At 39.9% G+C, this 15,578-nt stretch overlaps 1 protein-coding gene across 8 annotated transcripts in view; it reads right to left on the minus strand.

The window, feature by feature from the left end:
• Nucleotides 1–11,190: 11,190 nt before the first annotated feature.
• Nucleotides 11,191–15,578, minus strand: part of YAP1 (Yes1 associated transcriptional regulator) — a 95,850-nt gene continuing 91,462 nt past the window's right edge. For 5 of the 8 annotated variants that reach the window (XM_075140096.1, XM_075140090.1, XM_075140093.1 and 2 more), the window contains one exon: nt 13,807–15,316. In XM_075140096.1, coding sequence (XP_074996197.1) covers nt 15,078–15,316 — 239 coding nt within the window. In that variant the 3' untranslated portion in view covers nt 13,807–15,077. Of the gene's footprint in view, nt 15,317–15,578 lie in introns of all 8 variants that reach the window. The other 3 variants (XM_075140095.1, XM_075140091.1, XM_075140089.1) reach the window with 2 other exon arrangements.

Genomic DNA, 15,578 nt, shown 5'->3' on the forward strand with positions numbered 1-15,578 from the left:
GAGGTCTATGGTTTGGTGGATGCATTAGCTAACACTGCTATGTAGGACACGTTTCCTTTTTTATGTAAGCAGCTGATGCAAACTCCATCTCTTTCAAAATTATGTGTCAAGTATTTTCTTCTTTGCTGGGAGACCGCTTTTATTTATCTCGTAATTTTCCGTAAAGGTGGGTTGAGGGGGCCATTCTGTTTGGGGGAAAAAGGGGAAAGACTACTATTTAGGGTAGGACTGGCAGCATCCATTTCAGGTCCCTTTGGTTTGGAAAAAGCACCAGAGTTAGGCCAGAACAAAAAATGGGAAGGGCCAAAAAGCTCAAGAAAAAATGGTTATGATTTGTAGACTGTTCCATTTATTGTGAATGAGAAGAATAGATGAATTCCTAGCTTTTTCTGTCCATCAGTGAGTAACTGAGCTTATCCCAGCTCGTAACACAGCAAAATTCACCCCGAGTCTGACGCTTATGAACTCTTCCTGCCTCTCCCCCAGACAGCCGTGAACTTAAAAGCTGCTGTTCACACAAATGCCACAAAATAGCGAAAGTCAGCTTCAGCTGGAGGGCAACCGCTCTCGTAGCCAATTTCAACAGCACTGGTGTCATGAGGACCATCTCACCAGCAGGAGTTAGTTGGTGGCTTCTCCAAACCCGTCAAGCCAAATCTCTCGGTGCACACTTCTTTTCAGATTTTCCTAAAGCTATATGGATATGTTAAAAAAAAAAAAATTTCCCTTGCCCAGATACAGCACTGCCACGGAAGACCAGCTTGTTGGGGGGATCCCTGTTGTTACTGGATTTAATGGGTTAATCCCATCGGCACAGGATCTTTCAGACGTTTGGTTTTCCAAGGACTTTCTCAGGCAAGGACGCTGGGGCCTAAGTCACCGAATCACTGGTGGGGCAGGACATCCCAGGCTTTTACATACAGTCCCCCATGTTTTGGGGGTCTCTGCTGAGAGGAGTACCGTGCACGGAGGGCTGTCGGAGGATCTGGCACCCTGGCAGGAACATGGATGGCTCAAAGCAGACCGGCACTGAAGCACTCGGATTACTTTTCAATTCCTCCCAGATCTTTTAATGCAAAGGTGGAATTTACACTGCAAAGGGAAGGTTAAAGCCATGGAAGTATTCATCAAGCAAAACTGGATTCAGTTTGTTGGAGGTCCCGTACGCAGATCTGTGATTTACTTCAGGCTGGGAGCAACGTTTAGAGTTCCCTGTCACGGCTCTTAATTATGTTGTGCAGAGCTCCAAGCTTATTTAAAATTGTAGCAGACAAGTATAATTTGCGTGTTTGGGATCAGGGTGATTCACTCGGCCACACGAAAACCCGTGGCCTGCACTGGCAGGGGGACAGCTCGAGGTCTGCTCGCAGGGGGCTCTGCTGGCATCAACTTCAGCTATTCTCTTACATTATTTAAAGCCAAAACCAAGGAGCAATTTGAAAGTAATAGATGTAAATGAATTACTACTATAAATGAGGGAAAAAAATCCAGCTAAATGGAGAAATCATTTTTAGAGGATGCCCCTCCTACTCCCCCTCATATGTGCTTCAAGGTAAACTCTGTTCTTTCCTCCCAGACAGAAAAATAAAATAGGACCTAAACCGAAAATTGCATTATTAATTTGCAATTTATGGCATAGCAACAACTATCCAAAAGGATGCTGGATTAGCTGGCTCTGGGTTTGCTTTTATCTATCCATATTCTGGAAGGATGCACTTAATTCAGTGTTCCTTAAGTTTTAACTATGGTCATGCTCTGATAATTGAACTAAGCCCCAGGAATGGGATTTATATATATTTCTGACACCTGGCCATCACACCCTCCACTAAAGAAACACTGCAAAGGTAACGTAATGATTTTTTTTGTAAATGATGTAGGGACTCCACACACCTACTGAACGGGTGAATCAAGCAACTTACTTTTCAGCAAAACCATTTTAAGGTAGCTTTACAGGATTAGTAAAATTCATGAGAAATAACAATGAATGACTGTGCTCTCATTGATGTAATTGTACTGGGCGTGACTGCATGCTTACTTACACCTTTGCAACCATTTTTCCAGTACCGAGACTGACTACAGATTTCTGTTTCCCTCGTCTCGCTAGACAGAATAGCATTAACAGGTTTATACTGTACAGCAAACACAGTTGAAGAATATCCCAGGGAGAATTTTCCAGGGAATTTTCCATTACTACCTGTGATAATTCCTTTCTACACCTGTGATTTGACTTAGTGGCATTTTGCTCCTGCTTTTCATAGAAAAATCTACGCAGTATCTAACACACCACAGAGTCAAGGTACCCATTGGTACAAAACGAGAGATGCCAGGCTTGCCGGGGCAGTTTTCTGGCGTGACAGAGTTTTGTGGCAGATGCAAGCGTTGCCAAGCCTACGAAGGTGACACCGTTGGTGAGCTAGGCTCCAAGAGAAGGCACTGAAATACCTCTGGAGAACAGCAGGCCAAGCGCACCTTGGCTCCCAGGGAAGCCTTTCTGGGCCAGGTTTTCACACTTTCAGGAAATATTTGCGTAGTTCTTAACCCTACTTTTTTGTGTGAATGCCTTTCAAGAATGACTTGCTAGCAAAGGGAAAAAAACCCCTTGAAATTACTTGATAAAGCAAGTTATCTTCATAGTGGCACATTAACCATACCCATTTCACAGGTGAGGCATGTGAAGGGAAGAGGTTTGCCAGAAGTCTGTGCTCGATTACAGTTCCGGGTTTGGCCTGTGACCCTGTGCGACACCCCTACCCATCCACTCGCGAGTGACTGCTTCACTAGTCAGAAGTATCAAATTCCTGGTTTCGCCATTTGCCTTTCCACACAAAGCAAACTAGAAAAGCTTGCTTGTATAAAGTGACTGTATTTTTAATCTCATCTTTTCCATACTAAGGAATCAAGAGAATCGGTGCATTTTGTAGATCAGGCATCTTGATTGCTGGCATCAGGTGCAGGGTATCATACAGTTAATAGCCTCAGAAAGATGGTGTGTTGTCTTTTGTGCAAGACCAAAGCACACACGTGCTAAGGAGTTCTCTGCTAACCGGACTCAAATACCACTTGAAGGGAACAAAGTGTTCCCATCCCTCTATCCAAAAATAGACGAGGGAGAGACAATACTTCTTCAGGCATTTGCCAAAATGATAAGGGAGACAAACAGAAACCACTCCTAGCTCCAAAGCTCTAGTTTAAGCTCACCAAAACGCCGTTTCACCTACTCCAGTGCTGACCCCGAACTCCCCAAAGTCCCATCCCTTCCACGTGGGGCAGAGAGAAGCAGCAATACTATCTTGTCTGCATTTTAAAATAAAATCATTTGAGGGGGAAAAAAAAAATGCTGGTGAACTTCTGGAGGAAGTGACAAACTCTTTGATGGTATCACCTAAATTGGCATGCCCGGGCTTGGAACTCCACCTCTTGCATGTTGTTAGCTGTACATTTAGTTCACTGAAGTACATCTTCAGGGAGGGGCTGTCTCCTGAAAGCTTCAAGATATATTGCTTCCTGTCTCCCTCATCAGCTGTGCAACGGGGTAAATTTAGAAACAAAAGGCAGCGCAGCAGCGCTGGCAAATAGGTTTAGTGCACATTAAAACCTGTTTTGGAAAAGTCAGAACAGGTCGTGCATGTCTCCAGTGCAGGCAGAACTGGCAGGCTCTGAGCAAAATAATAAATGACTTGCATACATTTAGCACCTTTCATCCTGAGAGAGCCTGAAGTATTTTACATAATAGGAGTTATCGCCTACCCACCCATGGAACAGGCACCTGTGGAAGGCAGGCTGCACGAGCCAGATGGGGCACAAGCATTTTAAAGAGGCAAGTGAAGACTATCATCTCCTCTATTCAAACATGCAGGAGGAATTTAGGTGGGCACATGAATTAGCCAGGTTGGAATTTAGCCAGGAAAACAGCATATGAAATAGTCCTTGCTTGGCAATAAGTACAGTGAATTATTTAATGATCCTGAGCCAAACACAGAGCATTTCATCTTGACTTACTGAAATTGCTCCCGAGTCCCAAACAGGTTTATATTCCAAAAAAATTCTCTTTCAAGTCTCATGAAACTTATTTATTCAAGGGCAGAATTGCAAACAGCAGAAAGTCTGTTTGAGGAAGGCCTTCCTCAATAGCAAAAAGAAAAAAAAAAAATCTTAAAGAGAAAGTTTTGAGGTGAAGGGGGGCGGGAAATATGCCACTGCCTTAAGGGAAATATATACCAGTAAACAAATGATGTATAAGTCTGCAGGCCATCATTTTTACCACACTGCTCTGTATTGGAGAACGTGCAAAAGACTGTTCCATTAGAAAAGACCACACACTTCTTCTGCTGGATTTTTTTCCCTCTTACCCAGTTTGATGCTTTTGTTTTTGCCAAGACTGGTATCTGGGCTTAGCTTCAAGCTCATCAGTAGTCCCTTAGAGTTTCAGCCAAAAATACATCTTTTCCACAAAGGCTGGATGATTTTCAGGAAGATTTTACTTCTCCGCAGGAGGTTTTTCTCCTACTAAGTGGGAGCTGTGCTCAATCTATTGTATCTTGGCCACACTCAGACTCAACTAGCTGGGTTAATTCACAGACAAATTGAACACAAGCAGTACATTTAGTTAGAAGACAGATAGCACTGAAGTGCCCTTTACCACAGTGGAAACATTTTGTCCAGTTTATTAAAGCTGTCGAGCTTAATTAAAGCATGTAAATATTTTCAATAGAAGAAAAGAGCAGGTACTAAAGGACTTCTTAAGCAGAGAAAGAACCAATGTTTTGAAACCAAAGCCTGTGCACGGTGGATAATAGATTCTTAGTAGCAGTCGCTTTTTACTTGAAGGTCATCTTTAACTATTTAATCAGCTTTCCTCTTGGTAAACCACCCAACTACTGTAATCTTCCTGTCTCACGCTTTCCTCATCATCATTACTCTCCTCTGCACCCTTCAGTCCATGTCTTTCGTCAAATGCTGTACCAAAAGGCCGACCCACACTCAGCTGCTCACCGATACGCACCAGCGTAGAATTGCTTCGTGTCTGTTGTATTTGCATTTGTGCGTCTCGTGAGACCATATGCATTTTTATAATAGCAAAAAACCTGACAGATAAATCAATTTTGTGATGTTCCCTTGAGTCACAAAAGCAATTTTATCTACTGAGCTACCAGGTCCTGATCTTCAATTCCCGTAGTTTACTGTTGCTACCTGAGTGCATACTCGTGTATCTGTCTTTAATGGTTGCCTCCATTTTTTCTCCAAACACTTCACTGGCTGATCTTGTCTTACAGCACACTCAGAGCCCCTCCAATTTTTACGTGTGTATTTCTAAATACAATTCACAAATATATGCAAATGTATTAATTCATATAAACGCATAAAATGCAAACATTCCTGCTGAGACCTGAGTATTTTAGTAACAAGGAAAGTATATCATACATTTTTACAGATGACCCAATGGAAAAAAGAAAAAAAAAGAAAAGCCTAGAAGAGTGGCCACTGGAGTCAGTGCTAGCAGCAATTAGAGCACTCAGTTTGCCTCTTATGGGATATAAAAATCTCCTCTTTGTTCCAGTAGCAGGCTAGACCCTGTGCAAGCACAACAAGCAGTCCAAAGGGCTGATTCAAAACCTAAGGTCAAAGATTTCTGACTTCAAAAGCATCCTGAATCAGCTTCAAATGCCTGGACATCAGCTTGTCATCTTATATTCCAGTGCTACTGTTCTACCAAAGAAATACCTAGCAACAAGAGTTGTGGCACAGAAATAGTTATACTCAAGTGTGGAACAAATCCACGTGTTAATACCTTTTAGAACAGTCTAGGCCCACCCATGGACGCAGCTTAAACCTTCAAAACCAAAAGAAACTCTAGCAACATCATGGGATCTTGAGAATGGGGAAGTAATCCAAAACCATCTTAATCTCTATTTAAAAAGAATAACTTAAGCAAGTAGCATAGTATGTGCTATGTATCAGTGGAACATGGCACTCGGTAGCATTAGACGCCCATTAGGGGTTTAATCCTTGCCATGAGTAAACGTTTTGCTCCATAATGTACCAGTTCTCTATCTCCTTAGCCACACATACACAGGCTGTGTTTGTGTATGCACGAATATGACTATGCAGTTACAGAATTGCATAGACTAAGATGCATAGCCTGGATTATGCATTAAACTTGAAGGTAAACTTCAGTGTAGACAAATCTTCCCTGAAGCCAGCTGCCCTTCTGTCCCAGATTAAAGGCCACAGATCCGCTCTCACAGGAGGGGAGTGACTGGCAACCCATCTTCTTTCACCCCACTCCTTTGGTTTTGGGGTTTTGTTTTGGGTTTTGTTTTTTTTTTTTTTGTTCAAGGTGACTTTAAGTCCCAAAAAGCTAAACTAATTTACATATGGGTGCATACCTGAATAACATGTGCATTCACGTTCTCTCTCACTATTCATTTTGGTTTTGTTACTGAAATGCTCCTACATCACACCTAAAAACCTGAAGATTTAAAAATAAGCAACAACCATACAGACTTTATAACTGGGATGGCACTTCTATTGTTTTTTTTTTCCCTTATGACCCTAGACTAAATTTCATAATGCTCATGAGAACCTGAGTTGCCTTTAGGCAGGAAATTAGTGTTTATATATAGTGTGTCTATATATAGATACACATACAAATGCATCCAGCAGTGCTCTATGCGCATATATGTATAATGATGCAAGATTTTTTCCCCCTCACGCTCATAATTAACCAATATACATTTACAGCTAAAAGATTACTTTGGCTTCCCAGAAAGAAGACTGGATAAAGCTCAACAGGAAAGCTGAATCTGAAAAATAGCTAAAAACCTAAGCACAGAAGTTTTCAGAGAAGGAAGAACTGGTGCACGTTAATCTGTCAGTGGTAAACGTGCACTCTTGTCTTCCACCAAATACAAAGTAATTCAAGTTAACTGGTGAGCAGCAGAGGAAGGCTAACTTGAATCAGCTCACCCTTCCCACCGAGTGTCCACATGCCAGAGAAAACTATCATTTGATATGCACTTACATATTACTTTTCTGTAATGTATTTGTGGGTTTAAGCTAGTAGAATCAGATGCATACCTTACATTACTTTACAAAAATTATATTCCTATATGATGGTGCCACTCAGTAAGAGACCCTCAAAATAGCAGGGTTTGAGAATGAATTAATAGGAAGCACTTAAATACTGCTTTAGCCTCAAAGCATTTTGCAAACATTAACATTTCAGTGCTCACAAGTAAAACCATGCCACACAGCTTTCCTGGGAAATGGTAAAATGCCTCACTTAAAGGCTAGGCAGAAAGTCAGATGTGCCACTACAAGGTGGGAGTCCTCTTTATCCAGGGCAATGCCTGCCCAGCTAGAGCGCACCTGACTGCGTTTTGAAAAACATCTTTATCCTTTGTTTCAGTTGTCACCAATGCACTCACTTCAATAACGCGGCCATCTGTTAGATGTTAGTGACATTAAAAATAAAATGCAAGCAAATGTGAAGCCAGTTGCCACAAAGAGACGAGTCCACCAGATGTCTTCACTTCGTTAGAAGCGAGACATTTCTAAAAGCAGCTGAGCAGCTCTGGCCTCACGCAGCAGCACAGGTCTGCCTCCTGCCCCTTTTCATGGACCTCACCAGACTTCACCATTTTGTTTTCAAAGTCATGATAAAGCAAAATCCACATATTGCAACAGTAAACTTCATCGGCAGAGATCAGAGTCGTAAGGAACCTAGCTTCAATCATGGATAGTTGCAATCAAGGAGTCTTGCTGCAATCATGGATTTTCATGTAAAACCAGCTTATTTTCCAAGCCAGGGCTAGCATGTGGGTAAGAGGAACTTGGATACTGATACTGTTTGGCTGACAGGTTTTCTAGCATTCTTGCCACTAAGCTGCAAAGAGAAATTTCTATTTCTCAGTGATCTGTTGGTCACTACATTCAGACAATTCTTAGAGGAATCTATATCTATATAAAGATTACCAAATTTAATTCATCAAGTGCCTCAAAGGACTGAGTTCAATGCCTGTGGGTCAAACTGCTTGCTACTTGAACAAGAATGCAGAGAATGCGAAGAGGAATGATCTCCATCTCTCTTGCTATTTTGAGCTGGAACCAGGTACATGTTTCAGTGTCTAACAAAAACCATGCTTTTAGGGAAAACTCCGAGGTATTTCTCATTGTAAGCTCAGCTTTTCCTGAACATTACTTCATGCTCAAAAGCCTGTTTTAATCCTGCATTCGAGAAAGATCCTGAAAGCCTCTTAACAGGAACAAAGACCTTTAAAAGGAGAGTCATGTTTTAAGTAAAAAATCAAAATTAGGAAATAAAGGAAGTCACAGTTGTGCATAAATGGTGTATATGAATCTAAAAGCCAGGGCTTTAAAGCAGTTGTTAGGATCACCGGTGGCCGGGGGTGAGGGTGGCGGCAGGTACAGGCCGCAGCAGCGGGGGAGCTTTAAGTCCGGCAGTTGTCACCTGTTGTGGGCACCGAGACTTTTCTCAGGAGCCGCCGGAATCTCTCCTGTACAGAAAGCATAAGGCTGTCCGACAGGCTTTGCTCTCGCTAGCAACTTCCTTGGACTGAACAGACACCCATAGCCCCTTGCAGCCTGCAGACCACCGGCTGAAGGCCACTGGTCTAACCAGAAGGCATCTCACAGTTACTGCCATTTGCTGAGAGATATCACCGCCTAAATCATGCAGCTTCTTAAAAGTGTGGGTCTGGGATTTTGTCATAGATCCACACAACCAGCATCTTGTTTTAACTGCAGAAAGTCCAGAATTACAGCTGGACCTCTCAGAGGCCTCCAGGTCACACTCTTCAACAGCGGACGATGGGTAGGAAAGGACTGTATTGCTTGGTGAAGTCTGAAAAGGGTCACTCGTCAGTCAAGAGAGCCGAGACAATTGTATTTGCATGCCTAACAATGAAACTATGAGTGAAACACTGAATAAAACTGTCAGCTTTGAAAAAATCACTGTTAACATCAGGTTGAAGTGCTGGTTGAGTCCTCCAGCAGGCACGGTGGCAGTGGCGCGGGGAGGACTCTGTGCCCCTGCTATGACAACCAGCCGCAGAAATCAAAGTAACGGAATAGGAAAGCTGAACGTTTCCAGTCTCTGGGAAGTCAAACCAGAACAGGAATCCACCATCGTTCAAAAAATCGTGCTTGCCAGTAACCACCCTGTAACAGCGGTTGGGCAGCATGTTTGGAGTCAGACTGTAATTTCTGCATTATATTACAGACTTCAAACGGGATGACAGCTGAATGCTGGAGGGGAGGAACTCTGGTCTCCTTTGGGGACGAAGAGCACCTAGCACTACGGTCCCAGTCTTTAGGGGTCAGCAAGCAAAACTCACAGATGGTAAATACAATAAATAATTTAAAAAACACTAGAGTAGCTCAGAAATAACATCTAGGGGAGAAGGAGAAAGGGTATTTCAGGTGAGATCTAACATACCATTTTTATGGAGCTCTATTTTGTTGCTGTATAACATCGAAGAAAAAGCCTCTTGGGCTGCTCTTGACTTTCTTTTTTTCCCGTCTTTTTTTTTTTTAAATCATTTGCTAATAAAAAGACAGGCAAATCCAATAAAATTACTTTACCTCTCATGTTCTAATACAAGCCACTTTAATACCAAAAATACTATAATCAGAGTGACCAACTTCATTCCCATTATAGAGAAAATAATACCAGTCAATAACAGCCTACATCTGTAGCATTCACTGTTGCAACCTCCACATTAAAGAGAAAGGAGTATGTCAGGAAAAGTAAAAATAATGAGTTTTCCACAAAAACCATTAGGCAGCTTTGTCAGATGCATTGGTGTTTGTATGTTTCTTATTCAACATGCTTCCTCAATTCTTTTTCTTTAGAGAAAAACATACTGGGTTTTTTGTTTAAGAGACGAAGTACTGGATATGGTAGTTGGTACAAAGCTCTACCCGCTATTCTAAAGACAATTTGGAGACAATTTGGTTCTTCAGTTAGTGTTGGTTTTACCATTTCATGTAAGCCAAGATTTTTCATGCTGTACAGATATCTTCCTGCTTTGATGACATCTAAATTTAGAAGGTGCGGATAACTATTGTTAGCAAAAATAAGTGGTGACAACAAGGGGCAAGAAGCACACCTTTAGAAGCATAGAATCATTAAGGTTGGAAAAGGCCTCCAAGATCATCGAGTCCAACCATCAACTCAACACCACCATGCCCACTAAACCATATCCCTAAGCGCCTCATCTACATGTCTTTTAAATACTTCCAGGGATGGTGACTCAACCCGTCAGCCTGTTCCAAGGCCTGACCACTCTTTCAGTAAAGACATTTTTCGTCACGTCCAATCTTTACTCTTCAACAGGAACATATAAACTATGGATGCTGATGCTGTAAATAAAATTGATGGCCCCACTTCATCTCCGAATGAACCTCCAGAACAGGAGGTGCTACACAGATCATAGCCCGATCTCAAATAATTATTTTGTTAATGATCCTGGGTGAAAAATGCTTTTTTTGCTGATAACTTGCACATCAGCATAGGGAAGACTCAAGGCTTCCTCGGAAGCATACTACGTCTGGCTTACTGAAACCAATACTTTTTGTTTTTAACTAAGTGTTGAAAATATTTCAAAAAGAATTGCCAAGTGAGCCTGGAACACCTGGACCAGATACCCTGCTTTGCTGTAATACAGTCTATTTAGGACTGCCTCAGAAGGTCACTCATACTTCAACTACCGCAGTATGTCACCACCTTATAAATGGGAGAGAGTGATATCAGCAAACAAAATTGGTGCCTTGTCATGCCCTGGCACTGGCTTTCTACTCCCAGGTGCAAGGTGTGATGTTAGGTTTAAATTTAAAGAATCTTAGTGACTAAACCTAGCTATGAACTCATCAGTGAAAGACAAACCGATAGAAGCATTGAGCCCTGGACCTTTAACTAAGAAAACTGCACTGAATTTCACGGGGTTGAGGCATCTCAGTGCTGAATAGTAGTAACCCTGGGACTGCTAAAATGCGAACAGTGTATGATTTCAGCCATCACAAATTGCATTACATTAAAAAAAACACCTTTCAGAATTTCTGTTTTACAGAAGGTCAAAATCAATGAATCCTGTCAAGATTTTTTAAACTAAAATCTTCAGACACTTTCAAGGTATGTCATTACATATTTCACAATTCGTAAGTCAAAAATCAGAAACGAAAATAGTGTGTCTTTATTGATAGTCTGCCACAAATTATTGTATAAACTTAGAGTTAGCAAAAAATGTATCTGCTACGTGGGAAGATCCTGAACATTGCAAGCATATCTGCAAAAAGCGGATGCTTTCTTATAGTAGAATACAGATGCTCTGTTACCAGCTCTCACTGTAGTGCCATATGCAGTTAAAGTATTGTTTTTTACACAAACTGTATGAGGCTCAGTAGAGTCACTGTCTCTTCATTACTGCAAACACACAGAGATGTATACGTTCATGTTAAGCCTTCACTGACTTCAGTGGGACTCCTTTGTCTCTTAGGTGAGCTTGTACACAATGTTTGCAGGACTGGAGTTCATGACTACAAAAGCTGTGACAAGAGGGACGAGAACAGACATACTACAATAGGAATTCCAACAATTCAATGCATCCATCTTACTGAAGGAAATCAGTATCTTTACATACTATTGAATGTTAAAAACAAACAAAGATGTTTAAGCACAAAGTATATATTTATACCAAATAAAACAACTGAAAAAGTATTACATAAAGAAAAATAATGTAACAGAACGTACTTAAGTACCTAACTTACAGTCATGCTCATATCTAAAAGTAACATTGGTAACTAATATATATAATTTTTGACAAGGGTGCATTTAAGAGTTCTCTAACATACAACATTCTAAATGTGGAGAGTATTTTTTCCAAGATACAGAACACAAATTATTTTACAGGCACACCTGTTAATTTGTATAAAAAACATGCTTGTAAGTGAAAAGGTCACTTTAGTACTATTTTACCAGATGTGTGAAAGCTATGTAGTGTTAATCATGTTGAAATCGTCTCTTCTCCTTTTGCATTGGTGAGCGCCAACACTGAATGGTACAATATTTGATCCATATGGTTTACTGACACTGCAACCTGTTTCCAAGCAGTAGCCCTGCCCAGGTGTTGAACAGCACAGTACTGTACAGCTCCATCTGTCTGCATGTAGTGTATTTATAACTAAAAGCTATTACAATTATTACAATGATTTCTGTTTCAATATATACATCAGTATAAAATACTACCCAAAATACTTTCGCATTTCAAACAATGTTAACCACTTCATCAAACAACGCATTTGCAGAATTAAAAAAAAAAAAATCCAAATTAATGTCGATTGCCAACAGTACAGCATCTCTAGGGTATGTTTCCTAATAAATGAGAGAACGGAAATGTATTAAAATCAATTAAAATAAGTATCACAAAACAGAACTAATGTTAGAGCAGTTCAAGGATTCCCAGTTTGTCAGTATCTACCCTAAGCAGTGCTACCCAAATACAGTATAAGCCACTTAGTGTTTCTACGACGAGAAGAAAACATTCAAATATTAAAGCTGTGACAAACACACAAAAGCAAGGAAAGAAAATTTGTTCTGTACTCATCCCTGTTGTAGCAAGGTACAGCATGTCAGGAGTTTGCACTCAGTGCATTGTATGTGCTATGATACCTGGATACAACCGTGGAAGACAACTGAAATGGAATCAACTCTGAATTTCCTTGCTGTTGTGGTTTTCTGTCAGACCATTCAAGTTATAACAACTTAGTGTCTTTTTTTCCTGAAGGGAAGAAGAGAGAAGAAGTCATAATGAAATTGTAAAAATGCTGCTAAAATCCCTATCTTGGACACAATATACTGCTTTAGGAGCTACTGTGTCATTGCACAATATAAGTGGCCTATTAATCGCTGAATAATTGGTGTAGCAGAATACATTTGTCATTGTGGATGTGTTTTGAAAATTGGTATTTTAAAACCTGCCTGTATTCCATAACAAACCACAAACAATTTTGTGTATTTCAAACACCAATATCCTTACGTAAAGTAGTAAATGTACATTTATAGTGGCAAATTTCAAATCTCTGCCTCTGCTGCTTCAGCTTTTAAAATGAGACTTGGTTCAGAGTTTTCATTCTTTCCATTATCCTAAAACAGAACTATTTCTGAAGCATAAAAAATCCAAATGATAATAATAATATGGGTTTTTTTGTTTTGTTTTGCTGATTCATTCCTAGCTTGAAAAATAATCAATGTCTTTAAAAAAAACACAAAACAAAAAACTCCAAAAAATCTCTCCCCAGGAGAAGTCCCTGCTAGCTGAGATTTTTTTCAAAACCAAGTTTCACGCTTACAGTATCTTTATAGTCATGTTATACACCCTTGAAAATAAAGGCTCATGTTAAGAATGGTGACAGGCCCTTAATTATAGAGGTGTTAACTGGTGACACTATTTTTCATCAGAAAAAAACAAAAGCCCCACAAAACTTCATAGCTTATACTGAAAGTTTGATTCATGCTCATTTTGTTCATTTAAAAATACTCTTTGGAAGCTGTGTCAACTCCTGCAGACAACTTAGTGATACATCTTTTCCTGTTAAAATAAAGATAATTCATATTCACCTCTACCCCATGCTAAGCTCTACTACTAATATACACTTCATTACCTGCTCATGTCACCATCTAACACATATCCTTACATTCTTCTACGTATAGTGTCCAGGGCTTATTTTTCACCAAACAGAATTTGATAACTGTTACACTTAGGAGTTTTTCTTGAGGATTTTTTTTTTGGTGTTCTAGCCTTTTCATTGCAACTCAGAGTGATATTAATAGTTCAGACTTTTTCCATACTAACTTAAGAGAAACTTTTCATAAAGTTTTTTCCCCATTAAGGATTTTAAAATCTAAACTCGCTTAGATATCAAAACTGAAAACCAGAAGAGAGATTAGATGCATCTGTCATTTTAAAATGGTTTCTGCTACTTTAAAATGCAATTAAAAATTGTACATATGACACTTAGGATTCTAACTTTTACATTGCTGCAATCAGATTCTAATTCAAAATCTTGCAAATAAACGTGAAAAATAAGCCACTGGTCATGAATTCTAATGATTACATTCAAAGCTAGCCTTTAAAAAAAATAAAAAAGTTACAGGCAAAACATACTGGTTTATGTACTCACTAGCTTATCAGGCTACAATAGGCATGTTTTAAGTATAAAAAAGCAGACAATTCAGATTTAAATAAGACTATGTGAAATCAGAAAAAACCCTTAGATTTCACTATTTTAAAAAAAAAAACACCACCTATAATTACTTCCCATCCTACAGCTACAGTTAAACCAACTAACAAAAATAATCAAACTATTTTTGACAAATGAAAGTTAGGCTAGAATATGTGGCAACAATCAAAGTTCATATATGTTTCTATGTAAAATGACTCATGATTTACTATAACATAAAATATGAACAAGAGCACTTTGTGACTAATGAAAGAGCTACTAGTAGAAACACTTAATGCCAAACAGTCTTCAGCCCTCCTTTAAGTCGTATCTCCAAATCAGTATTGACTTCTTTTGACCAGATACATCATTTTTGGCTTGTCACCCCAGTATGTCATGTTTTACCACTTGCCACAGGCAGCAGGAGACAACTAGCTGAGCAAACTACAAGCAGTGACATGCAGAAATTAACTCTCAAATCTGAGCACTTAGATAAAATGATATGCAAGCGCACACTAGGACAAAAGGAATGGCATTCGTCATCCAAATAGGCTCATCATCCCTCCCCACCCCCCTTGAACAGTAGTTGCAACAGCAATAGAAAAAGATCAAGATGATGTCTGTTCTTCAGAGTCAACTGTGGAAAAAAGTCAGCAATATATAACAGCAGCGATGGACAAGGAAGAGCAAAACGAAAGAATCTTGTTGAGTATTTGTTCATTTACTTTTTCTGAACACAAGCCGAAGTGTGCCACACTGGCTTGTTCTGAACTTCAGATACAGATGTCCTATTCTCCTTAGATCCTTCACAGATTTAGAATTCAGTCTCCCTGAGGCCCCTATAACCAAGTAAGAAAACTCTCTTTATCTAGCTTGGTGGCTGCCAAGACAGATTCCATGTCATTAAGGATGTCAGAGCTCAAAGCCTCTTGCAGACTTGGCATCAGTTCTTCTCCTTCTATATTCATCCCATCTCCTTCCAGTGTCCCAAGGTCCACATTTGTCCCTGGAATGGCTTCAAGGTAGTCTGGGAAACGGTTCTGATGGGACGGTATGTTACTTTGGCTGATACTGTCACCTAGTTATAACACAAAGCAAGATGGATATTAACTATACTGGAAGTACCAAACCCATAATTTATCAGGACAACTAGTTAAAGGTTAATCCTGTATCTTGCATCGTACAAGCAACATGATTCATAGAAATCCATCACAAAAACCAAAGATGACTTGACTGCAGGCAGAGGTACAAAGAACATGCCTTTGTTTCAACCTTTTCACCTATTGACCCAAATCTCTACAGATCTTTGATGTCATTTAGCATATTTTAATTTTTATGCT

The sequence above is a fragment of the Calonectris borealis genome, chromosome 1, assembly GCF_964195595.1.
Source record: "Calonectris borealis chromosome 1, bCalBor7.hap1.2, whole genome shotgun sequence".
Lineage (NCBI taxonomy): Eukaryota > Metazoa > Chordata > Aves > Procellariiformes > Procellariidae > Calonectris > Calonectris borealis.